The following is a 26,685-nucleotide window of genomic DNA, read 5'->3' as shown; positions in this document are numbered from 1 at the left end:
TGTGTGTGAGAGAGAGAGAGAGAGAGAGAGAGAGAGAGAGAGAGAGAGAGAGAGAGAGAGAGAGAGAGAGAGAGAGAGAGAGAGAGAGAGAGAGAGAGAGAGAGAGAGAGAGAGAGAGAAGAACAGAGACAGACAGTTAGAGAGTATGTACAAGTCTGTGTATATAATCTGTATCTATCATCCAGGGTTCTAAATTAACACCAGCCAACCGGCCAAATGCTGGTGAAATTTCAGTTTGGCTGGTACAATAGACTAACTTGCTAGCCTTTGACCCAGCCTTTGTGTGTTTTTTTGTGTGTTTTTGGCTAGTAAGATTACAGTCATTTTGGCTGGTGATGAAAAAAGTTAATTTAGAGCCCTGCTATCATCTACAGTATATGAGTCACAGTGTTTATCTAAATTAATTCTGTGTGTGTGTGTGTGTGTGTGTGTGTGTGTGTGTGTGTGTGTGTGTGTGTGTGTGTGTGTGTGTGTGTGTGTGTGTGCGTGTGCGTGCGTGCGTGCGTGCGTGCGTGCGTGCGTGCGTGCGTGCGTGCGTGCTTGCGTGCGTGCGTGCGTGCGTGCGTGCATGCGTATGCGTGTGTGTGTGTGTGTGTGTGTGTGTGTGTGCGTGCGTGTGTATCTGTGTTTGTCTCTGTCTTTTTGGCTTGCGTTTATGTGTGTTTGTCAGGCAATTAGCATCGCAGCACAATACTTTTCTCATATCTCGGTCTATGTGAATCACAAATTTGGGTGAGTTCATTCAGTTTTTTCTTACCCCTTGGGTAGAACACGTGGGTGTACGAAAGTGATGAAAAAACACAACAAACACAACAAACCAAACCTTCTGAAATGAAAAAGCACCCCTTAGCTATACAAAATTGATGTGGAAAGATGGCATACAAACATTCAAAACTTCACCCATGGGGTCCAGCATAAAATCACAATCCGTAGGCATGCAGATGCAATGGCCATGACAGTACAAAGGTGATGTGGAAAAGGCAACAAGCAAACAAACAAACCTTAACCAATGAGGGAACCCTGAGGTACTGTATGCAGAAGTCATGGGAGAGATGGAAGTGAAGAGGGAAAAAAAGCCAACAAACACCCAATCCGTAACCGATGACTCCACAATGAAAATACACCCCTTTGGATACCACATAGAAATCATGAGAGTACAATACGTGTGTGATGATGAGGGGGAAAAAAGCAAACAAACACCTACAATAAACCTTAACCTATGGACCCACTGGGCCTGCCATGAAAAGGTATGGAGAAATCATGAGTGTATGAAAGTGAAAGGAAAAAAGGAAACACCCTTAAGCATGGCGAACTCATGAGATTACGAAAGTGTAAGTAGGTCTAAGTCAGTGTTTCTCAAACTTTTTCGGCCCAAGGACCACTTTGTCCCCCCAAAAATGTTCAGGGACCACCTGTCAAATGAACTGACAGTTGAGGGGTGCTAATTTGACACTGCCGATTTCGATGCAAATCACTTACTTTTTATTCACATTGACAAGCCTGTCTTATTGTGGTGAAAATAAGACTTCAGCTATATTTAGCTATGTAATTATGTTAAAAAAAATATAGCCCAGTACCAGATAGTCTTGAAAAAGTAGAAATCCCCTCACGGACCACCTGAGCTCTGTTGCGGACCACCAGTGGTCCCCGGACCACACTTTGAGAATCACTGGTCTAAGTAAATGAGTACATTTTATTCATTTAATACATTTATTCATGCATTTAAATCAGTGCAAACTGACCAAAGTGCTGTACAGTCCTTGACTAAAATAATGGCAAAAGTAAGCAATGAGAAAGTGATGGAGAAAAGGCCAACACTGAAACCTTTTACTCATGAGTCCACCTGCCGAGCTGTCCAGGTTTGCATAATCCTCTCAGCAGGTTTGAGTGAGGGAGTGTAGCGCGGTGTAGTGCGGTGTAGTGTGTGGTGAGCAGGGGCGTATCATTTGATGACCCAGGAACAACCTCTTTCATGGGCCCCCCAGGTGGGCTGGGCCCTAAGAACGAGTCAGGGCCGAGTCCCCTGTTTGACGCCACTGGTGGTAAGCTCAAAGAATCCTCAGCTGGTCAGTGGGGAGCCCAGAAGTTCCCAGAGGAACCCCAAAGGTTCTCTGAAGAACCTTAAGCATATAAAACAGGAAAACCACCAAGGTTCTACATTGAGCCCGGGACCCCATTTTGACGTTCCAAATATCTGGGGACCCCATACACATTTTTTGCCCTGCAATTGGAAAAAAACAACAGTACTGAGCTAACTTGTAGGCAATTAAATCTATTGATATGTCTGAAAATCCATTTTTTTTCCCCACGCCAGACATTTCAGACGACCCCATTTGAATTCCAGGCGACCCCACATGGGGTCCCGACCCCACTGTTAAAAAAACACTGTTCTCCCACTGTGACAATCGAAGGGTTCCTCAAAAAACCTTTTGGATTTTTTCAGTTTGCAATTGTGGAGGAACCCCCAAGTTTTCTGAGGAACCTTCTAGAAATTCTTGGGGGTTATTCCAAATCCCTATGGGTTAAACAGAGAACCTTTGGGAGTTCCTCCGCAATGGCTGAATGTTCTTCAAGGAACCTTTAACTTGGTCACTTTTTCAGTGTTAACTGGTCTCACCACGAAAAGCGGCCCTTAGGCATGCCGAACTCATGAACTCATGAGAGCGTACGGAAATTGAAGCTTGATAAAGCTGGCAAACTAACAATCTCACAAACCTTAACTCATGCGTCCACCTGCTGAGCTGTCCCGGAGGTGGATAATCCTCTCGGCAGGTGCAGGTGCGAGGGAGGGAGTAGCATGTGGTGCGTTGCGGTGTGGTGAGCTCTTCAAATGTGACTCACCTCTGGAGTATCAGCACTACCCTCCCACACCACACACCTCCAGTCCACCGGATCTGCATGCTTCTGTTATCTGAAAGCTGCCAGAGAGATACTGTACACAGTATTGACCACATTTTACGAAATGAGAACAAAAAAATATGAATGGAGAGATTCATGTTGTTGCATGGTATGCGTGTGAGACGGTGGGTGTATTGTGCAGAAACTCACATGAGTTGAATTTTATTTGGGTCTCTCCTCCATTAAGACACACTGATGGCAAGTGTGTGCATTCAGTGGTTATATACAGCAACTTCAATTATTCAGCAGTAGCCTATACAAATCTGAACGAACCCATACCCCAAACGTTGAGAAGCTATCTGTGTGTAGTTGCTTTAAATATGATTTTATTGGTATACAGTGACATGAGTGTACATACATGCATAACGTGCAGTTGTATACACGTTGAGGACTTCTTTTGTAGTGACTAGATATCAGAGAAGACTGATAATGAAGAGATGGGTGATAAGGAGTTTCGGTAACACTTTATTTTAGGGACACATCTATTAGCACTAATACATACAATGTTAATATCTGCATAAGTAACTTGTAAGGCATGTACTAAGCAAACGCTAAGGCCTACTAGGTCCTTACCAAGGTTAAATAGGTAATAAAGCCCTTATTGTGCATGAACAAGACATTTGCGAATACATGCCTAACAAATGTTTGATTTTGCTTTGTACATGCCTTACAAGTTACTTATACCGGGACATTGTATGTATTAGTGCTAATAGATGTATCCCTAAAATAAAGTGTTACCGGAGTTTCTTTCGGAATCAAAATGTAACCAGAGAGAGTAGATAAGAGAGAGGTTCCATTGGCCCATTGTTTCCGGGTTCTATTATTGCAAGGGGGAAGGGGGGAAATCCCCCTTTAGGCAGACCTAGGCAGACCTAAGGGCTGTTCTATTCATTCTAGGAGCATTATGACACGCTCCTTTAGGCAGACCGTAACCTGTTCATGTTAGGTGCCTATAGCAACCTATTACACTGGCATATCTCTATATAGGCCTACTTAAAGAATCTCTGATGTAACGTTTTAAGCTGCATGTCCATGAGCTGCCATGCCCCTTTAGGAACTAGCGGAGGAATACATGAAATTCAGTGTAAAGTCACGTCCATTTAAAAGACTGGACTTGGTATGATTCATCACCATTTTGTTACCCTATTGAAAATCGTTGTAAATACCTCTTCATATACAGTAGCACCGTGTCCTGTATTTTAGCATGACTCAACATGGAGTCCCAGAAATTGTTAACAACTGTCTGTTGCGCTTTGTCTGCAATGAGTGTCTGGAACATGCTGTCACTTTTGAGAATTTAACTGACACTTGTGACACGCAAAAAGAGTTGTTTTTTTATTTTAATGTCAGACTGTTTTGTTATGTCCTCTTATCTCGTTGCTTGTTTTGTCTAGCTGTCGCTGATGTGATGGGTTGTCTTTTATTCAATTCCTTTCATCTTGTGCTTGTGTCATTGTGTCAGATGTGTGTCGTGGGTTTTGTTGCTTGAGGCCTCTCGGCTGCTGGAAAATCGCCCACTTGCCCGTGAGCTTTATATCAAATTGAGGCTAACTACTGAGACAGCCCAGCAAAGCTAAGCCAAGCCAAGTCAAGCCAATCTCTATTGTTATTTCAATCATTACACATTCTAGTCAGAGAATGCATAATATTAGCTATGGAGAAGTTTTACGGGTGCATTTGGCCACTGGAGTTAGATGTGTAGAAAATTAGAAAAAAAAATCAGAAAAGCAAATTCAAGCAATTTGTATGTATGTATTTTGTCTGTATGCTGCTTCGTCTTTGGTATTCACATGCAGCAATTAAAGAGATTTTCGGTAAACATGTGAAGCTGTGAACCACTGCGTAGCATCGAAACGTGTTTAAAAATGTTCATATCCAGCTGCGGTTGGCTCTCACTCTTGAACTGCTTAATCACACTCTCCCCAAAATAAAGTCTAATGGCTTTTGTTGATTATAGTCTACCACCACGCCATGCTACACTGTCACCCAGGTCCAGCTGTGCCCTCTGTGCAACCCTGTGTTTATGCGTGGGGGTTTATTTTTACGCAGCAAGAAGAGCTGTCGTGTGTGTGTGTGTGTGTGTGTGTGTGTGTGTGTGTGTGTGTGTGTGTGTGTGTGTGTGTGTGTGTGTGTGTGTGTGTGTGTGTGTGTGTGTGTGTGTGTGTGTGAGTGAGTGAGTGAGTGAGTGAGTGAGTGAGTGAGTGAGTGAGTGAGTGAGTGAGTGAGTGAGTGAGTGAGTGAGTGAGTGAGTGTGTGTGTGTGTGTGTGCACTGCATGCCTCATGTCGCCTCAGATTATTCACCTTGTGCAGCAATTTCTTGCATGCATCTGGGCTACCGTACGGTAGGCGAGATACACAGTAAAAATGATGCAGTGTTAATTCAACACCCCTGTTCTACCGTGTCTTAAAGAGTTCAGTTTTGTGTAACACATTATTTTTTTTGCTGTGTAGCTGTGTTGCCTGAGAAAGGGGAAAGAAAAATGATGCTTGCCCCATCTGGTCAGGCTTATTTGGGGGATGGGGGAATGGGTGGTGTGTGGTGGTGGATGGTTGGTGAGGGGTGGTGGATGGTTGGTGTGTGGTGGTGGATGGTTGGTGAGGGGTGGTGGATGGTTGGTGAGGGGTGGTGGATGGTTGGTGAGGGGTGGTGGATGGGTGATGGAGGGTGGTGTGTGGTGGTTGGATCTTGTGAACATGGCTACAGGGTTTAATGAGTCACAGGTGGATGGCACAGAGTACATTTTGCAGCATTAATTCAAGGCATTGAGGGTAGGATCGACTACAATAGTGTTAAAATTTAACTCTCTGAGTCTTGAATAACATTGGAAAATGTTACTGTGGCATAGCACCAATGATTTAACGCCCACATATTGAAAGGTCTGGAAGAGTAGCGAAGACGAGAATGAGGAATAAATTAGTAAATGGGAAGTGAGTGCTGGGGAGGTGGGGTATTATTTCGGGTTAGCTTTGGCAACAGGAGTGTTCTCCTGAAGTCGGGTATTGATCAGTCTCATCGACTGAAGAGGGAGAATTCATGAATAATTGTCAAAAGTGTGAGCTCCCAAACTTACAACCCACCAACAAAAGACTAATGTATTCCAGTGTTGTCAGTTCCATGCATAACGATACTAGCACAATGTTACATAACTGATTATACACCTCGTAACATCAGTCTTCATGATTTGATCCAGGAAAGCCAAATATAACAGTGTCACTGTCCATGATTGCAGTCAATATTAGCCCAAGTATTATGAGCAAACATTTGCCTCTGAAGCAACCAGGGCTTTGTGTGTGTGTTCAGCGCTGCCAGAAACATCAATCAAACGGTGTGATGGGAGGCTGTGATAATGCATTCCTATTTGCACCTGGCCCTGAAGTTCTGTGTGCCTAACAATACTCCCAAAGTCGACAAGTCAATATCATCAGCACTGAGAGTTAAAGTTGGTAAAGTTGGATTTTTTGTGCTTTCCTAGATAATAACACTGGTGGTTTGGGATGTTCTTTAAAACCTCAACGATATTCCGTGCAGAGACAGCACATACTCTACAAATACATACACTGGCAGCTGTGTATAATTTGCATTATGACAAATCCAGGGGGCAGTCTGGCTGAAATATCGTCAGCTTTGCGCTGAACATTTTCACTGCCTCACAATGTAATATGTTGCAGGCTTATTTGGACCCAAGAGACAAGCATTAAGGTACAACATCCAAATATTTTGGAATAGACTATTGACAGGCTGGCAGATTTTAAAAGACTTACACACTTACTTATGCCAGCATCGTTGTTACAAAAAATGAAACATCATTCAAGGATAAACAAAACATCTTCGTCTCCATATTTGCATGCTACCTATTATAGCTGAAACAGAGCAATATTTTGTCAGTGTTGTTGCGCCCCCTTTCTGCAGTCCCACAATCTGCAGCCCTCTGACAACATTCTTATGTATGTGGCCTAAGTTACCAAAAAATATGACTATTCATTTGCATTGATATCCAAGCTGGAGGATGCGTTCCTGTAATTGTTGGTATTTCAGTAGCTTGGAATAATAGCAGGTGTCCATGTAAAAATCAAAACAGCACGCAACCTCAATAATAAGCACAGAATTATCTGAAGTGTTTACCATTACAATGTCTGGAGTATTTGGGATGTTTTTAAAATAGTCATTATCAACATCATGGTTATGATTAAACCAGTCCATTTTCACAGTATTGTGTAGGAAAAAATTGCAGTCATATCCATGGTTAATGTTTTTCAAGTCTTGAATTCAAGTCACACACACACACACACACACACACACACACACACACACACACACACACACACACACACACACACACACACACACACACACACACACACACACACACACACACACACACACACACATACGATAAGTAAGTGTGTGTGTGTAAGTGAAACATTGTACTTGTCAATCACAACTACGTACACAGACTACTAACAAAATCATTGAAATCATGAATAGAAGGACATGAGTCTGCGGTTTCCTGATAATGAATTCACTGTTTTGACAATATCATCATCAGCAACAGGGTAGCTCACATGGGGAAAAGGCTTGACCAACAGTGGAGAAAGTTGAAGTAGGCCTACATCAGTTTAAGATTAGGCGTACAGTAGTTTTCTGTACCACTGGCCCTCTTAGGATTGCTCAATAAGCCGCTTTCACTTCAAACTTGTCAGAGGCAATATATGTGTTTGCAGGAGAGCGTCTGCCTCTACTGGTCATCAGAGTTAAAGGACCAGTTCAGTCAATTTCAATATGCTGTTGACTTGTCAGTACCCGGTGATGTCACATTTTTCGGCTAAGCCCTTTCCGAGATATGAGCTATTCTAATGGGGGCAGCGTTTGTTTACATTTTTTTTTTAAATTAACATAGGCCTACTCCAAATATTTTCCCAAAAGGTAGCGCTGTTTGCTAGTTGTCTGCTGATATTGTATAAACTTTTGGATGTTTTTGGGAATAAATAAAAATGTTTTTTGGAAATGTAAACAAAGCGCTACCCCCATTACAATGACCAAGATCTCGGAAAAGGCTGAAGAAGGAAAAAAAAAAACCTCAGGTACTGACAAGTCCAGGGTCGTGTGAGCATTACAGCTGCATGTTGAAATTGACTGAACTGGTCCTTTAAAATCTGTATCTTAGTAGTCTCAGTAGTATGAATGAATGGATGAATGAATGAATGAATTTGCGAATGTCTTCATTGTCATTGTGGTACAACGAAATTTGTAAGGCACAGATGCTCCAGGTGCTTACGTGAAAACAACATGAAACAACATGAAATAATATAAAACAATAGGCCTAAAACACTGAAAAATGAAAAATGCAATAAATAACTAGAACAACAGACACAGACAAACCATAAACATGCATACAATAGTGATGTCTTTGGTGAGGTGCTGTCTTCTGTGCAGAATTTAGTGTTTAGTCTCTGTTTGTGGGCATTTGTTGATGTGGGCAGAGCCATGTAACGTCTACCTCATGGCAGCAGCTCAAACAGTTTATGTCCATGGTGGCAGGCAGGGTCTCTGATGATGTGATTTGAGACAGCGACAGGAGAACAACTCCTCTTAAGAGGGCAGGTGACAGCTGGTGATCTTCTCTGCTATGCTGACCACCCTCTGAAGAGTTCTCCTGTCCTAGTAGCATTTACTTTATAGGCCAGGCACTCTAGGACACTGAATTGGATGAAGCGAAGAGGGGAAACAAGAGACAGAGCCAGACGAGATCAATGGTGACCTTACATAAACATACGTAGCCTACTTATTAGAATATTCTCCAGAAAGACCATACAATTTAACCCATGTTAAATATTGATAGAACTAGAATGCAAGGAGTGTGTTTGTGTGTGTGTGTGCGTGTGCGTGTGTGCGTGTGTGTGTGTGTGTGTGTGTTTGTGTGTGTGTGTGCGTGTGCGTGTGTGCGTGTGTGTGTGTGTTTGTGCATGCATGTGTGTACTCTTCTTAACCCTGCACTAATGTAGGCTATTTAATCATAAAAACACTAACCCCACTTTGCATATATGCACTTTTTTGTTCTGTATATTTCCTGTGCACTTTGTATCTGCAAGTGTTGTATGCCATGATTACGCCCTTGATTGCAAGTCGCTATTAGGGGTGTAAATCACAGCCTTCATGACGATACGATACGGTATGGATTTCTTAAATCAGGGAGTCGATTTTTTTCGATATTTAAGAATTCCCCACGATACGATACGATTCGGTACGATGCGATTTTTTCCAATTACTTTTCCACTACTATTGTGTTATGGAGCTAGGGCATTGCACAGGGGCCAGCGATTCGATTCTTTACGATTCTTAAGAATGCCCCACGATACGATGCGATTCGATTAAATCGCCGGCCGATACTTCCGATTTACATCCCTAGTCGCTAGAGATTAAAGTGTCTGCCAAATGTTAAGTCATGTAATATAATATGTGCTTGCAGGAGAGTGTCGACTTGGGAGAGATCATGTTCTCCCTCTGCTACCTGCCCACAGCCGGCAGAATGACCCTCACCGTCATCAAGTGCCGCAACCTCAAAGCCATGGACATCACCGGCTCATCGGGTGAGTATTTATATATCTCCTCAAGCGCTATAATCAAGGAAGCAGACAGGGGGGCGACAAATGGGTTACTTGTTCCGGGTAATGAGAAGAGAAGGGACCCAGAAATGGATTCACATCTAATGGTATGAAATGTATAGGGTGGGGTGGGGGGAGCCCTTTCAAATGACTTTGTCCTGGGCCCAGCCAAAGCTATCAGCTAACAGCCCTGACTATAATAATAGTGTTATACAGTAATTGCAGTGTGCATTTGCTCAATGGCCTGGCAAGATGCCTTAATCTCCATAGCACCAGCACAGTAAAGCATGCAGTGTTAATCCAACACTTAGAGAGTACTCTGGGATCAAATACACTCCATAGGAGGTTAAATCGACTCACTAATCTTACGTGTTGAATTAACACGGCATTTGTTACTGTGAAAGAATGGCGGTGGCAAAGTTTGAAAATGAGTAGGTACATTTCAATGTACCTGAGGCAATTGCTCTACTGCTGTTTCCGCAAGAAGCCTCAGTACCCTGTGGAGAAGACATGTGGTGATGTCATTTTGCCACGAGTATCCAGAGGCTCCTGTGTGTTTCACTGCACACATAGCTCACAGAAACGTTTTACACCCCCATTGTATTTCTTCTGATGGTGATGGCAATAACTTGCTGTACACGTGCTGCAAGACTTAAGCCCCCCACATATTTGGCATTCATATTGGTATCTTGCTCACACACTATCATGGATGTGAGTCACTTCCTTGTTATTCACCCCTGAGGGTGTTCTTTCTTTCCTTAGCTATTTGTCCACATCCGGTACAGTAAGAATGATTCCTTGAAGAGCAACAAAATATATGACGAATGTATCATTCCAATTAAGGCTTATTGAATGAGAATGAACTAATTTAAACTCATTCAATAAACTAAAGGCAACAAAGAATAGAAAAAAAGTGTCAAAATAAAAGTTAAAGTAAATTTATGGTGCAAAAATACACATAATACCACTACATGATATTGCATAGTTTTTACAGTGGTTATCCCACTGTACTGTGTTACTGAAATCTACTTAAAACTGCCTGAAAGGGACACTGTGTGAGATTTTTAGTTGTTTATTTCCAGAATTCATGCTGCCCATTCACTAATGTTACCTTTTTCATGAATACTTACTAGTGTTGCACCGATACCGATACCAGTATCGGTGGATCGGTGGATCGGCACTAAAATAGTGGTATCGGTATCGGCGAGTACCAAGAAATAGGGCACCGATACCATTTACAGGTGCTTGTATGACACTTAAACAGCCTTGAAATTAGTTATTTCATAGAGGTATTTAAAAAGTATAAAAAGTTTTGCTGGATTTTACATCCAAGTAGTATGCACTGCAGCCCTTCATATATATACATTTCAAATAGGGTGGTATCCGTATCGGTATGGTATTGGTATCGGCTGATACTGCACAGCCAGGTATCGGTATGGTATAAAAGTATCGGGCCAAAAAATGGTATCGGTGCAACACTAATACCTACCACCACCATCAAATTCTAAGTATTCATTCTGACTGAAAAATTGCACTTTTCCTACATGAAAAGGGGGATCTTCTCCATGGTCCGCCATTTTGAATTTCCAAAAATAGCCATTTTTAGCTGCAAATGACTCTACTTGGACCATACTAGGACATTTTGTTTATTACTCAGTAAACTTTCATGTAAAAATCAAANTTGGCAATAGGCAGTCCAGTTTCAATGAGTAGCATAGTTGCAGTACCCTTTTTGACCATTTCCTGCACAGTGTACCTTTAGATTTGATCCAACCTGCTCAGAATCAGCTGATTGTAAGGCAGGTACTGTAGTACAGTGACTGTAGACCAGTTACTCAGTGAAGTCAGGTGTTGAAAAATAGTAATAGAAATGAACGCATGTTAAAAATATGTGATGTCTTGACATATTACGAAGAAAGTAAAACATGTTATGGTTCGTCTCTAGACCCTCCTACGTATATGTGATGGTCAAAACCCTAGTCATTTTAAATAAAAGTATTTTAAGTAAGTATGTTCTGCCAGTGGACCGCTGTAATAGCAATTGAAAAGATTTTACTACCGTAGTACCACACTATTACAACATTACCCAGAGCTTTCCATAATACTGGTGACAACAAATATACAACAGGTGCCATGTCTTACCAGATTGAATGCGTAAGTAATGTTATGTAGAAAGGAGAGCCTTTCAGATGTGGAAGCTTGAATTGGGTTTTGGGCACTGCTCTAAATAAAAGCAAAACTCTATCCTCCACATCTGGGGTGAATTTCTCGAAACCAAAGTTGCTTACTACCTTAGCTACTTCGTTGCTTTCAATGCATTTTCCCATTGACAACTACCGAAGTTGCTAACAGGCTAACAACTTCCCTTTTGAGAAACTCACCTCTGAGATGCTTCCTACTTCCTACTTTGAACTCAGTTCTACCCTGTGACACACCCGATAGTGAAGAACAGGCGCGCAGAGGACATCTTACCTTTTTTAAAGTATTTTTGGGGGCTTTTCAGCCTTTATTGGTTTTTGTGAGACAGGATAGTGAAGGAAAGACAGGAAGCGAGCTGGGAGAGTGAGATGGGGAAGGACCGTCAAAGGACCCGGACCGGGAATCGAACCCAGGTCAGCCGAGTGGTAAACGTGTGCCCTACCATATCAGCCACGGTAGGGCCGGCATCGTACTTTTCTAAGTAACTTTATGGTTTGTCTCCAGACCCTTACGTGAAGGTGTCCCTCCTATGCGACGGCCGAAGGCTGAAGAAGAGGAAGACCACCACCAAGAAGAGTACCCTGAATCCGGTCTACAACGAAGCCATCATCTTCGACATCCCCCCCGAAAATGTGGAGCAAGTCAGCTTGTCCATCATGGTGATGGATTACGACCGGTGAGTTCCCTGCCCAGGGAAACGAGACATATTGACAAGCGTCAGGCATCAGATTTGGCAAGCATTGCATGAAAACCCCAAGTTTGGGTGGTTGGGGCTGCTTTCCCTGGGCCCAGATCCCTCCCACCAGTGGTGGGGGCCCTATCATAACCTCCGTAGACCCCCTCCCTCCTTAAGTGTTGTAGCTATTATCCTGTCAAGGGTTAATAGTAAAGTCAAATACAAGGAAATGGCTCGCATGTTTGTATGGCCCTGACTGTTAGCCTGGCAAGACCAACTGTAACATGGTAATTGTAGTCTGCATCATGTGGACACTATGGATGTTTTTTATTTGTTTTTGTTTTTTTTACCACCAATGGTGATGACATGGTGAGGTGCAGATTCTCCAAATGTGTTCAGTGATGTGAAAAAAGACTTTGCTGACACTCTCATTATAACTTGTTTTGTGCAATATGATTGCCATATGCTTAACAACAGGCAAATTATCATTTCAACAATTATTCATCTTCACATTTCACTCTGCGGTACTCAATTAGAGTAGACACAGAATTGTGTGTGTGTGTGTGTGTCTGTGTGTGTGTGTGTGTGTGTGTGTGTGTGTGTGTGTGTGTGTGTGTGTAACGGGAAAGTTCCTAATTACTCCAGTGCAAACATCAGTTCGTCTTAACCATTTAAGCAAATGACTTTGAAAGGACCCATAATTGGCTGTGATTATGAAGTAGGCCTAAGTGATGAAGCACAATTATTTCATCATGCATTGCTGAAACAACACAAGTTTGAAAAGAGCAAAGAAGTTGTCTCCTTTTCCTTTACATTTAGCAGATTCAGGGGTCCCTACAAGGACTAGAATAGTGCCAATATACGGTAAAACATTTATGCTTGCAACATGTGTGGTTGGGTGATTATATTGAACTTAGCTGATTGATATAACACAGAAACCTGCACTTGACTTAATGATTGTACTATGGAGAACTTAGTTTGGATGTCATTGTAAAATACGTTTAACATGTTATCGCAATGATTTCATAAAATCAGGTGAGAAAATGTTGGGTTTCAACAAAGCACCTGAATTCATGAAATGTGTCCCAAACAGCTAAAACCATTTCAAAGACAAAGACATTCAAAGACATTTCAAACTAGCGTGTGTTTCTCAACAGCATCATTGCTGAATTAGCAACTTACTTGGTTGCAATGCAATAGTCCATAGTCGACCTAGTAAATTGCTAACTGCTGCTTTCAGGAAACAGGGCCCTGAGTGGTTCACAGAGGTGTGTCCAGAAACCTCAAACAACAATACACAGTAAAAAAAAAAATGCAGGTATACATAACCTTAATCCAGCGGCTATTTCGAGCTGAGTGGTTCTCAGAGGTTTGTGTGTTTTTTTTCTGCCTCATTTCATCCCCCAGCGTGGGCCACAACGAGGTGATCGGGGTGTGTCGCACGGGGCCCGAAGCAGAGGGCCTGGGCCGAGACCACTGGAACGAAATGCTAGCGTACCCACGCAAGCCCATCACACACTGGCATGCCTTGGGAGAGGTACCGGAGACTTCCTTTTTCCTCAAAGTAAGGGGAGGTAAAAAAAAACACCATCAAATTGCAGAGGGTTGTCCAGCGCTTGCTCTCCGTGCTTCAGCTGCTGCAAAGAATCCCATTGATTTGTGTGACACCCTGCTTGGCTTGGAGGCAAGGCAGCCGGTTCACAGTGTCACAGCTCACTGAACGCAATCAACAGCAAATCCTATTAAAGCTTTCAAGCAAATAGCTTACCTGAGACGGCATTTCGGGGCCTACTGAGAGACAGGGGATAGGCAGGGGTAAAGTGTGGAAAGAAAATAGTGTGAGGTGTGAGAGATTTGGTTTTCATAGTATAGGGATTCAGAATCGGGTAATGTATACCGGTAGAGCTACATTGCTGTCCATTGTAGTGTGTAGGGACATAGCATATTTTCCCATGCTGCATTGCACATATTGCACCAAATTGTTGGCGATGTTCGTAAAATGTCTGTAACAGTCTGTAACAGTGTAACAGTGATACTGCCCTTCAGATAAACACAGACATTCTCAGTTCATCTAAGTTCATAGATTCACGAACACATTACAGTATTGTTAAATAATTAGCCTACTTTTGTTGAAGTGGTATTACCGGTGACTTGGTTTGCGCTTTAGGTGAAACCCATGACCCCTTACGCACACCTGCTGTGGATCTCCAATTCATCTGGGCATTGGCAACCCATTTCTCTTAGGACTCTGATGAAGACACATGTCAAAACGTTAGTCTTACTGCACTGATAAAATAAACAACAGAAAATAGATATCCGTGTGGCACCAGATTCTTTTTCCTTTCTACTTATGAGTGACTATATTTTGTGTTGAATGCAGTCATGCAGTGTATTCACAAAAATGCAGTCTTAATTCAACTTTTTAAGAGTCCTTTGGGGCAAATAACGCCATAGAAGATGTTAAATTGACACCCAAAGTGTCAAATTAACACTTTTTTTACCGTGCCGATTAAACAGCCAACGGCAAAAAAACACAGCTGTTATGGTTAAAATGCAGTACACCGTGTATGTGCATATGTGCATTATTTTTCAAAGATTGTAATGTACACCATTGCGTTCCGAGAGATAATTACATTTATGGCAAGCAGCAACTTTAATTCAAAGTGGATTTCATCATGGTAGGGAAAAAAAACAATAAATCAGTTTTTGAAGCCAAGCGGAGAGCACTGGAAAATCCCCTGACTATTTGAATGGCAATACCTAGTGGTGCTGCATGCCAACATGCAGAGATTTTGTTGGTGCCAAACATACCGACCACAATAAAGAGAGAAAATATAGACTAGATCATAAAACCCCCTTTTTGTGGCCATGTTTATCTCTTGACACACAATGCGGAATACTGATACCAAAGAAGCTACCCTTATTTGAGATCAAAGTCAAATTCCAATTCTCATTTGGCATGGATACACTGTGTCCCCATTGAAGATGTGCACCACAATATCACTGTGCTTGCTTAAATTGCATGCTGAATATCCCTCTCCCCAACGTTTCCAAATATTCCAAGGAATTGCAAAGACATGTCTGATCGTATCTAATCAGTAGACATGAATGCTTGGAATTATATTGTGTCTGGCTCTATTAAAACATGGAGTACAGAACCAGTTCCATGTAATGGGATGGACCCTATTTTATTTCCTTTTGTTTTCCAAAATGAGCAAATCTTTAACATGCTGTTTTAATGTTTGGCATCTTTCTGATCTTTTTCTCCTCACAGTGGCCGGGAAGAGCGACGAGCTTTGAAAGCCAAGGCTCATGTCCGTCCCCTAAGCCTCCTGCGACTCCCTAAGACGTCACACAATAATCAATGACTATACACATACCCCAACGTCGGTTTGTATTCAGCACTTAGACCTTACGTCATTAATCTACTTTTTTCCCTTTCTTGTGAGTCACCATCAAAGGTGATCTGAGCAGCCCCCCCTCTTACCATCCTTTGCCGAAGGACCAAGCTAGCCGTCACCTTTTTTTTTTTTACCGGAACTCTCACGCCTCACAATCTGTTGCCGATGACTCATGGCCATGTAAGATTCTATTGACATTATTTAGACGGTCCGCCAACTCTCTGTCGAGGTGCATCACTCCCTCTCTCTTTTTCATTCACTGACTTCCCTTTGACGCAATTACTGACTCCGAGTGAGTCACTGGTGGGTCAAGAGCGGGGTGGGCCACAGGCTAATGAGGGAAGAGTACCATCATCACAGGAACACAGATGCACATTAGCTAATAGTAAGCTATGTATGCTAGCTAACTGGCTCAGAAAGGTCAATCCCATGAATCAATTAGAAAGTCAATATGCCTTGTACTTCACAATGTGGTTGGAAATACTCTTTTACTGGTACAGTTGACATAGTATTGAAGCCAATTGCATGTCAACTAATAATTCTTGACAAAGAGTGTGCAAAAGTGATGGATTTCAAAATAACATTTACATACAGTAAGAGGAATACTCTAGGAAACATTTCGGAAAGGACATACCTAACAATTTTTCACAGGTGGGAGTTATACTGTAGGTATACTTTTGTAGGCTGTGCCGCGAGGTTCTCTAAAGTTTTAGAGGCTCCAAAATGTGACGATTATAATTTAAGACCAGGCCATGCGTTTGATAATAATATACACATTTTGTATTCATTCATCTTTTAAGAATGAATGTGACTTGCACGGAATGAAAAATAGTTGGAGAATGACAATGCTTCATGAGATTTCAAGCTGCTTGAATCCTGTCCTCCATTCTTTTCTTCATGACATGGACACTTATTGATTATTTTTGCGAATTGTCATAATGTGTCATTCAAGTTTGGACTGACACCCAAACTACATCAAATTGACAGTCCAAAATAACTCAAAAATCAATATTGGGTTCAGGTTCCTGACATGTACCATGTCATTCTTATGCTGGGAACATGATAGCCTTCTGTAGAGTCTCTTCAATTAAAGCGGTACCCCAAATTGTCTTGCAGTGCTGCATTAGGAGACGCCGGCATATTTATTGAACATGTGTTTTCAAAATCTTTGATGGAAAAACAATTCACTTTGACAGCATGTTAAAGTGTTTTTCATCAGAATGATGATTAGCGTTTTTTGTCGGTGCAAGCACATATTCCACTGACATGACATGGCTGACTGAGGACTCAGATCAGTATAACCATGCTACGAAGCAGGAGGCAGTGCAGTACACAGATGGATCCATCAGGTCCAGATTTCTCCCTCCAAAGAAAAGTCCTGGCAAAGCTTCGAGCTTGGAAGCACACCGCACTTTGTCAATTGCTCTCGTCTGGGAACACGATATCTCACAGCGACGACGACAATACTAATGAGGCACATTACAGAGATCATGGGGTGGTCTTAACCTTTTAGATGGATAATTGCTCAGTGCTAGCAACAGCATAAGACACAAAAGGAGCATGCACTGTTAGTAGCATGTAACCTTTTCTTCCAAACAGAAAGAAATAACGTGAATGTCATTTGAAGCCACTATTCATGACCAAATTAACTCAATTTTGTAGTACAGTACAAGGGGAAAAAAACAACCCAGGCCTTGAACATGATTATTTAAAAAAATGTTTACTTGTTCCTGAACAGTTATCTTGTATGATGGTGCAGTGCCATGAGAAAGTTTGGGCGCCCTTTTGGAAAATCATTACATCGGTTTATTTCTCGTTGAGCTTTTAAAGTTGCAACTTCATTTTAACATATGTTTAGCTGTAGGGAAAGATAAACATTTCAGCAGTGGAAGAATTTTCATAGGTGTTACAGAAACAATTTTATGTGGATTTAAACAAAAATAGGCGTGTGCATAAATATGGGCACCCCAAAGAAGGTATACCATTAATATGAAGTAGAGCTCACCTTTGCTGATCTAATGGCCTGTGGATACTTGCTATACAAGAAGACAAGTTCCAACTGCCTGGTGCTACTGAATAGTGGCCAATTATTCTATTCAGAACCTCTCTAATTCGGTCAGGTTACTCATCTGTCTTCTTTAGACATACTGGTTCAAATACAGTAAATCCATTCTTTTTCAATAATGTTGATACCTCAAGATTGGTATGACCATTTCAAGACATTGTACTTGTTCTTTTGCATTAACTCATTGTTGAATTTTGATCAGTGCAGTGCAATCACTGTCCTGCTGGAAAGCCCAAACTCAGCTCAGCCTTAATTTTGTGACTGACACTTGAACATTCTTTTGAAAAATCTGCTATTTGAAAGGAATTAGTGAGGCCCTGAACTGTAATAAGTTTTACAGTGTGTATGCGACCATGCAGACTTATAGCAGGGTATACTTAAGGCCAGATATCATAGAATTTATGTGTGCATTTTTTGCCATGTCCATTGTTAAGGTCAAATAACTCTAGCTCAGTCTCATCTGACTACAGTATGATTTCCCAAAATGCTTTTAGCTTGTCCAGATAAGCTTTCTGCATAAGTTTAGCAACTTATTTCTGATGGATACACAGGAAAGGCTTTTTATGCATCACCCCTCCAATGAGATTTTGCAAAGAGTTGTTCAGAGCCCACTATATTGCCACTGTCCACTATAGAAATTAGGACAAGCCTAGTCTGCTATTATGCATGGTAAATAACATTTTAATGACCAATCACTGCTGTCTTAGTGACTGAAGGGATTCCAAAGTCATTAAAACCAGTTTGTGCAGCAAAGGTGAGCTCACTTCATATTAATGGTATACCTTCTTTGGGGTGCCCATATTTATGCGCGCGCATATTTTTGTTTAAATCCACATAAAATTGTTTCTGTAACACCTATGAAAATTCTTCCACTGCTGAAATGTTTATCTTTCCCTACAGTTTAACATATGTTAACATGAAGTTGCTACTTTAAAAGCTCAAAGAGAAATAACCCAATGTAATGATTTTTCAAAAGGGCGCCCAACCTTTCTCATGGTGCTGTATATCTTCAAGTCTTTTTGACAGACATGACTAACTGGGCATTTTTGAAAATAACTGTGTCAGTGTAATATTTCTGGCAGTAGTTAACTGACAAAATCAAATGACATCATGTATTGTAACAACAAGATCATGTCGGGTAATCCATCTAACCATCCAACAACAAAAACAGAAGCACAATGCTGGGATTTTTTCCTTAAATTACTAAATTGTTATACAGTAGTCCTCTGAAGTTATGTACTCAGGGTATGTCATTCTCTCCCTGTAGCAGCGAGACTGTAATGAAAAGTGGTAAATGCCGAATAAATATTAGGCTATTCCATACTCATTACTTAACATTAAATGAAAGAGACTGAACGCACAGTGAAAATGAGTGAAAATGTAGCCGGAACATGTAGCAAGGCGATTTCATTCACACAAAAGCCAAACCATCTTTCTCACCCATTAATAGCTTACAGTATATCAGGCATATGACATATGAAAATGGTAATACATCCATTCCACCAGTGGAACACTGTAACCGGGCGAATAGACCAGCCGCGACATGAGCGAGGCGAGCAACGGAAGTAATTGACTTTGTATTGAGTCGCGCGACAAAAGCGATTCTGGAGACTAGAGGCGATTCGCGCGACGAGAGCGACAGTTTGTAGTTGAACTCCTGGGAATGTTATGCAAATGAGCTATGACGCGATTCGGCGAAAAGCCTCCACAGCCAATGACTATATACAGCTCAGTACAAGCCAATGACAATGTTGCTTTCAACGGACATACTCTAGTCGCTTCAATCGCTCGTATCGCTCTTGCTGCACAGATCACATCGCGGCTGGTCTATTCCCCCGGTAATAGCCACTGAAAAATGTTACTACATTAGTACTACAACACTAGGACAGTGCACAGAGCCTTTAGTTATATATTACATCTTGGTCATTGCTATTCTGGTAACAGCTAACTGAACAGGAGCCATGTCATACTGGGTTAAAGCACCTACTGAAGATATAGATGCCCTTGGGGTATAGATTATTCCCCAACTTTTCTGACAGTGTAATGCAACTGTTGGAGGAAAACACTAGTTTTCATTCATGATCAAATGAATTGGTTTGTGAAGTATAACTCCAGCAACCTCAAGTCTCAATTGAATCATTTCAATTATTTAATTTGACATTCTCAGTTCTTAGATAAAAGTAATGCAATATTTAGTTCCAAGAAAACAACCACAATACTGCAATTAAAGGAGAATTTTGACTATTTTCCAAATGTGTCTCTTCTGTTTGAGGCAAATGAAAATTCACAGTAGAGAAAACGTGCCCTGCACTAAACTTGGTTCATTTTTCACCATAACAGATGATACGGGGCATGCATTTAACCCGCTTGCAGGCTCTTATAGGTGCACTGTGTCATATTTTAGCAGTTTCTTTCCAATATTCATGCTGTCCATTCTAAAATGTTACCTTTTTCATGAATACTTACCAGCTCAAAATGTTTCTTTCCATTGAAGAACTACTATTGCTCAAATGACTTGGCTTGGTATGGTGTTTTACTTCCATAATTCGATGGAATGTATAATGCACAAAGCTTCCATTGTTGTCGTGAGAACACAGGAAGTAATATTTATTGTCTTTCAGTGAACATAATGAGTTTGATGGAATCTTTGTGGTTAGTCACAGAGGCATGAGCGGTATAGCGCCCCCTATTTGCAATATATTAAATTCCAGTCTTAATGACATACTGTAGTTATCTCCACATATAAGAGTTTTTGAGTCATAGTCATTAACAAGATTTTACCTTTCTTTAGGCTTTAGCTAACAACAGACCATCAATTAAAATGTGATATGTCCGAATTGCAATATCTTTAAAAACATTACCACAATGTGTTATAGGCTATGTGTAAAAAAAATTACCTGAGCTGAAAAAATGTTTACATTTTTGTTGTTTACAGTTCCATATTTAATGATGATAATGTGCCAGTTGACTGATCTTGACATTAGCTAAAAATCTGAAAACACATTCGAATAGGGTTCACATGCTAGCCACTTATGTGTAATTACTGTCTGTGTAAGTGACCTATAAGACGTGTTAAGGGCCTATCATGGCCCTACTATGACTATATCAATAACAAAGCCCTTACTGGCCATGAAGAAAAAATGTGAATACACACCAAACAAATGACTAATTACCTTAGTCACTAATACAGACAGTCAAGCATATATTAGTGGCTAATCTGAACCTTCAAATAAAGTGTTTACCAAACACCTTTCTCATTTGTTAAGCCATACGGTCCACGGTTGAGTTTGTGAAATAAATAATTATGTTCCAAATGAGTGTGAGTAATAATGAATAACTCGAAGTGTGGAAATTACACAAAAGGCTGTGTACTGTTACCCTTTTATTTGCACACAGAAAAAAATGCTTCATTCTCCTTCAAAGCTATCATTAGAGCAAAATTAACTATTTATTCTTGTAGCATGCACATTGTAGATGAAGTATTCCAGAAACTGAAAGATATTTGTGTCCTAAACATAGCCTATTTTGTATAGTAAACAATTATGTCTGTATAGTATATTCAACACAATCCATTTATGCCAATGTGTGTAAATACTTGAAAATGAAATAATATCTTTTTGTCTTTCTATACATTATGTGGTGGACATGTGATGCCGCTTTGTGATCTTTGGGTACATTTATACGCAAATATCTATGGTGAAACATCTAAGCTTAAATGTCAAACTGTACTTGTATATACAGTAGTATCATTTGTAAGATGTTTTCAGGCTATCCAGAATCCTGTTTCTCGAAAGTGCTGTTGCTAACTAGTTTGCAACTTAGTAGGTTGAGAATGGGCAATAGCATTGCAACGAAGTAAGTTGCTAACTCAGCTAGCAATGATGCTATCAAGAAAAGCACCCCAGACAAGTATTATAGCGCGTTCAGGCCGACTGAGAACCGTGCTGGAGCCTGTTCCCGCACCTAATCACGAACCGGCCGTCATGTTCACGCCACAGATATTAGCGTTCACGAACCGGAAAGTTGGTTCGCAATACGAACCGCAAAATACTTGTTTTTTCTTCGCAAACCGTGACGACAACATGGCCGTCAGCAGGTTCTTCCGGGTAACATAGTCACATGCAGAAAAAGTTCAGAGCCCGGTATGAACATGGGCTGTTCGCAGGTAAGCACTTAAGTGCCGAACGTAACTGGTGTGGGCACCAGCTCCATTCTGGCTGGCCTGAAAACCCTATTATTGCCAGTTATACTGGGAACCACATTCTTTATTGTACCATGTGACCTGAATGAACCTGCTGATGTTGGGGTGCCCATATTTATGCACACGCATATTTTTGTTTAAATCCACATACAATTCTTTCTATAACACCTATGAAAATTCTTCCACTGCTGAAATGTTTCTCTTTCCCTACGGTTTAACCTATGTTAAAAGGAAGTTGCTACTTTAAAAGCTCAACGAGAAATAAACCAATGTAATGATTTTCCAAAAGGCCCAAACTTTCTCATGGCACTGTATCTAATTTTGGTGTGAACACGTCAGTTGGTTTGAGAGTAGGTGTGAGAATTGGCACCAGCATGATCCTCTGTTGGTCTGAAAAAAAGTGTTTAAGGTTGTTGATATAACTCAAAATAATCAAGTTTGCCTTCTCTTTCAGAGATAAATGTCAGTTTTCAGAGCATAAAAGAAATTTCCAGTATTTATTTTTTTTAAATAAAGTTGTCCCTGCTGTATAATATACAACACTGCTGTAACTGTTGCAAATATAAAGCCTTCTTTACTGATGCTTGAACATGCTTCTAAAGTGACATGGTGTGCCAACTCACTGCATATTGAAAGACCAAATTGCAATTATATTGTCATGAAGTGTACAGTTTGTGATAATATTTTGTAACAATTTGAAGTATGAAAAAAATAATTTTATGGTTGTGTTTCCTATGTATTTTAATTAAATGAACTTGTCTTACTGAATGTGAGAAAGCCTTGTTTGTACATTTGTAGCTTTGAAGATATACAGTACGTATCTCCGTATTCTTTCCCATCTGTTTACTTTTACACACCATGAAATTACACTTAGCATAACATTACATTGCATTTGACAGACGTTTTTTAACCAGAGCGACTTATAGGACATAATCATAGCCAACATCACTAGCTGATACGAAGTGCACAGAGAATATACAGAACAACAAGTGCAGATGCTTTTTAATACTTTAGCATACGTTTAAGAAGAGTACACACAGACATACACATCATGCCATAGAGTCTGTACTGGGACTGAGGCAGCTCAAGCATTAGTGTAGTTGCTTCTTGAATGTTGAAAGGGATGTGCTTTTGCTGCCCCTGGGGGATCGTTTCACCACTGAGGAACAATGACAGAGAACAGTCTTGACTGGGATTGCTTAGAGCGAGCAGGCGGCTTGTGTTGAAGGAGCGTAGTTCTCTTCCATGAACATAAGGCCTTAATACAGTATGGCCTTCAGATAAGTTGGAGCCATTCCTGCCGTAGTTTTGTAGGTGAGGGTCAATGCCTTGTGCTTGATCCAGGCAGCTATCGGTAGCCAGTGCAACTGGATGAATAGAGGAGTAACATGGGTCCTTTTGGGTTGAGTAAATACCAAACATGCCGCCACATTCTGGACCATCTGCAGTGGCTTTAACACACAAGATGGTAGACCTGAGCAGGAGGGAGTTGCAGTAATCAATGCTGGACATGACCATGGCCTGAACTAGTTGTTGCGTAGCATATTGGGTTAGAAAGAAAATCTGAAATCGGGCGGCCCAGGCAACTGAATTGATGTGGTTGGAGAATGACAGCTGGTCATCAATCATGACGCCAAGGTTTCTGCTGACTTTGTTTGGGGTCACAGTGGCAGAGCCCATCTTGAGGTTGATGTCATGACAGAGGGACTCTTTAGCTCGGATCACTAGGAGCTCTGTCATGGACAGGTTCAGCTATAGGTGGTGTTCCTTCATCCACTTCGACAGATTGGTGAGGCAGGCCGAGATGCGTGCCGAAACCATGGAGTCATCTCTGGCTGGAACGACAGGTTACATCAGGGTGTCATCAGCGTAACAGTGATAGGAGAACCCATGTGTTCAAATGACACATCCCAGGGAGGAGGTGTACATTGCAAACAGAGGGGTCCCCAGCACTGATCCTTGGGGTACGCCTGTGGGCGTGAGTGAGTTGTGAGTTGAAGACAGCTTTCCTTGCCATGACATACTGAAGGAGCAGGCTCTCACTAGATCAGTGGTTCTCAACCTTTTTTGAACAAATGCCCCTGAAAGCCCCTCAGCATAAGCCTGCCAACTTCGAACCTCTCATGACTGGGTGCCACGTCCTAGTCAGGTCGGATGGTGGTAGCCTACATCAACAACCAAGGCAGCTTGCGGACCTAGGCATTTACATTCTCTGGCTAAGCGGCTGCTGCTATGGGCAGACAGGCACCTCCTCTCTCTGAGGACTTAACACGTGCCAGGTATCCTGAATAGTGGAGCGGATATTCTCTGCAGACAAGACCCATGCCCGGCAGGGTGGAGACTCCATCCTGAGACAGTGCTTTCAATCTGGGACCGCTTTGGCAAGGCCGACGTGGACCTGTTTGCGTCAGCAGAAAACACCCACTATGGGCTTTTTTTCCTCTAAAGACCCGTGTGATTCTGCCATAGGCACTGATGCCCTGGCACACTCTTGGCCCAGCGGGAGGCTGTACGCCTTTCCCCCGGTGGCCCTGTTGATTGTGGTTCTGCACAAAGTGCGTCTAGAACGCCGGCCTCTTCTGTTTGTCGCCCCCGATGGGGCGGGCGTCCCTGGTTGGCGGAGATTACTAGCCTGCTCGCGGGTGAGCTACCCTTGAGAAGGGAACTGCTTTCCCAGGCCCGTGGCGAACTCTTTCACCCACATCCAGAGTAGGATGAGTAAACCCATTCGAGAGCAGTCTCTCTCAACTCCTTCAGAGAACCGCGGACATACAGCTCCAGGCCTTGTTATTAGAATACCATGAAAAAGTTGATTTATTTCCATAATTCCATCAATGCTGTTAAACTGTCATGGATTGTAGATTCATGGCCCAGTTTTTTAACTATTCCAATAATTTTTTTTTTTCTTTTTATATACGTTGGCCTTCCAGCTCAAAAAAACCATGAATTGGGGAATTCGCATTATTAGAATATTGTTATAAAATCAAATTTTTCTTCATCAAAATTCGGGTCACATTAAATCAGTTGAAATTTGGTACTTTCTACATAACATGCAATGGTCAATACTTGGTTAGGACATTCTCTGTCTTCATAATGGCCATGATGCGTTTAACATTGAAGTCAATGGCAAAAACAGTGCATGGGAGTTATGGAAGCCCAGATATCCTTGATGCTTTGCTGTCAGCTGTTCTTGTTTGTTGACCTGGTGCCCCACACTTCACTCTTCAATATACCCGAAGATTTCCATGCCACGTTCAGGTGCTAACTCACCAGTTTAATTCTAAATAACCAGAAATGAAACCCCATTGAAAATGAATGGGGTTTTATTTCTGTTGAGTTAGAATTAAACTGGTGAGTTAACACCAAAACGTGGCATGGAAATCTTCGGGTATATTGAAGAGTGAAGTGTGGGGCACCAGGTCAACAAACAAGAACAGCTGACAACAAAGCATCAAGGATTTCTGGGCTTCCATAACTCCCATGCACTGTTTTTGCCATTGACTTCAATGTTAAACGCATCATGGCCATTATGAAGACAGAGAATGTCCTAACCAAGTATTGACCATTGCATGTTATGTAGAAAGTACCAAATTTCAACTGATTTAATGTGACCCGAATTTTGATGAAGAAAAATTTGATTTTATAACAATATTCTAATAATGCGAATTCCCCAATTCATGGGTTTTTTGAGCTGGAAGGCCAACGTATATAAAAAGAAAAAAAATAATGATTGGAATAGTTAAAAAACTGGGCCATGAATCTACAATCCATGACAGTTTAACATTATTGATGGAATTATGGAAATAAATCAACTTTTTCATGGTATTCTAATAAAAAGGCCTGGAGCTGTATATAGTATATGTCCTAATGTTTTGCTAATTTGATATGCGCTTGTATTCATGTGAAGAATTCTTTAAAAACAATATAAGTTACAAAATTGAGATTTGATAATCAGTGCTTGGTAGTCCTCTCCCTTTTTCCAATTTAAAGTGACACTTTGTTCTCACTTTATTCCAAAAGTTCATGATTGACGTGTCAACTGAGCAATGTCAGGCCACATGCTTAGATCACAGTGGTGCGCTCTCACTCTTTCTCTCTCCCCGGCTGGTGTGAGTGAGATGTAAATAGGACTAAAAATAAAATAAAAAACCAAACCCAGTTCAAAGGCAAGACGCAACAGGAAACATCTTGAAAGCCTCCCCCAGTTCTCTCCTCCTCTGTCGCTCTCTTTTCTTAAAAAGGTGTCTTATCAAAAAAGCAGCAGCCTTCAATGTTCCGGTAAACTTTGATGTGAGGGATTGGACGGTTAGCCACTGCTTTGATCCTATTTTTGTGAGGAATATTAGACAGCCTTCTACTGTATGAAGCAGTAGGGGGAATGCCTTGCCTGTCTCCTCATGACAAGAAACATTTCACCAACCATTTGTATTATGTAAGACACCTGATATTTCCTTCCCCTCACCCCCTCCCCCTTCAATTATTGAACAATAAAAGTGACACACACATACAGCACCTTGACATTTAAGTCACTCAAATGTTTTAGGCACTCAAATGTAAAATCAAATGGTGCTGAGAGTATGAAACCCTATCCAAATGAAATGATGATTTCATTGAAAACTCACTTGTTATATCTTACCTGTA

At 41.3% G+C, this 26,685-nt stretch overlaps 1 protein-coding gene across 1 annotated transcript in view; it reads left to right on the top strand.

Annotated features, from left to right (window-relative positions):
- The window catches only part of syt10 (synaptotagmin X), a 29,785-nt gene extending 13,938 nt beyond the window's left edge, over nt 1–15,847 (top strand). Inside the window, exons 6-9 of the mRNA XM_063218026.1 lie at nt 9,367–9,487; nt 12,206–12,377; nt 13,785–13,941; nt 15,652–15,847. Coding sequence (XP_063074096.1) covers nt 9,367–9,487; nt 12,206–12,377; nt 13,785–13,941; nt 15,652–15,723 — 522 coding nt within the window. The 3' untranslated portion in view covers nt 15,724–15,847. The remainder of the gene's footprint in view (nt 1–9,366; nt 9,488–12,205; nt 12,378–13,784; nt 13,942–15,651) is intronic.
- The last annotated feature ends 10,838 nt before the right edge of the window (nt 15,848–26,685 follow it).

The sequence above is a fragment of the Engraulis encrasicolus genome, chromosome 15 (genome assembly GCF_034702125.1).
Source record: "Engraulis encrasicolus isolate BLACKSEA-1 chromosome 15, IST_EnEncr_1.0, whole genome shotgun sequence".
Lineage (NCBI taxonomy): Eukaryota > Metazoa > Chordata > Actinopteri > Clupeiformes > Engraulidae > Engraulis > Engraulis encrasicolus.
This window is presented reverse-complemented; position numbering and strand designations above follow the sequence as displayed.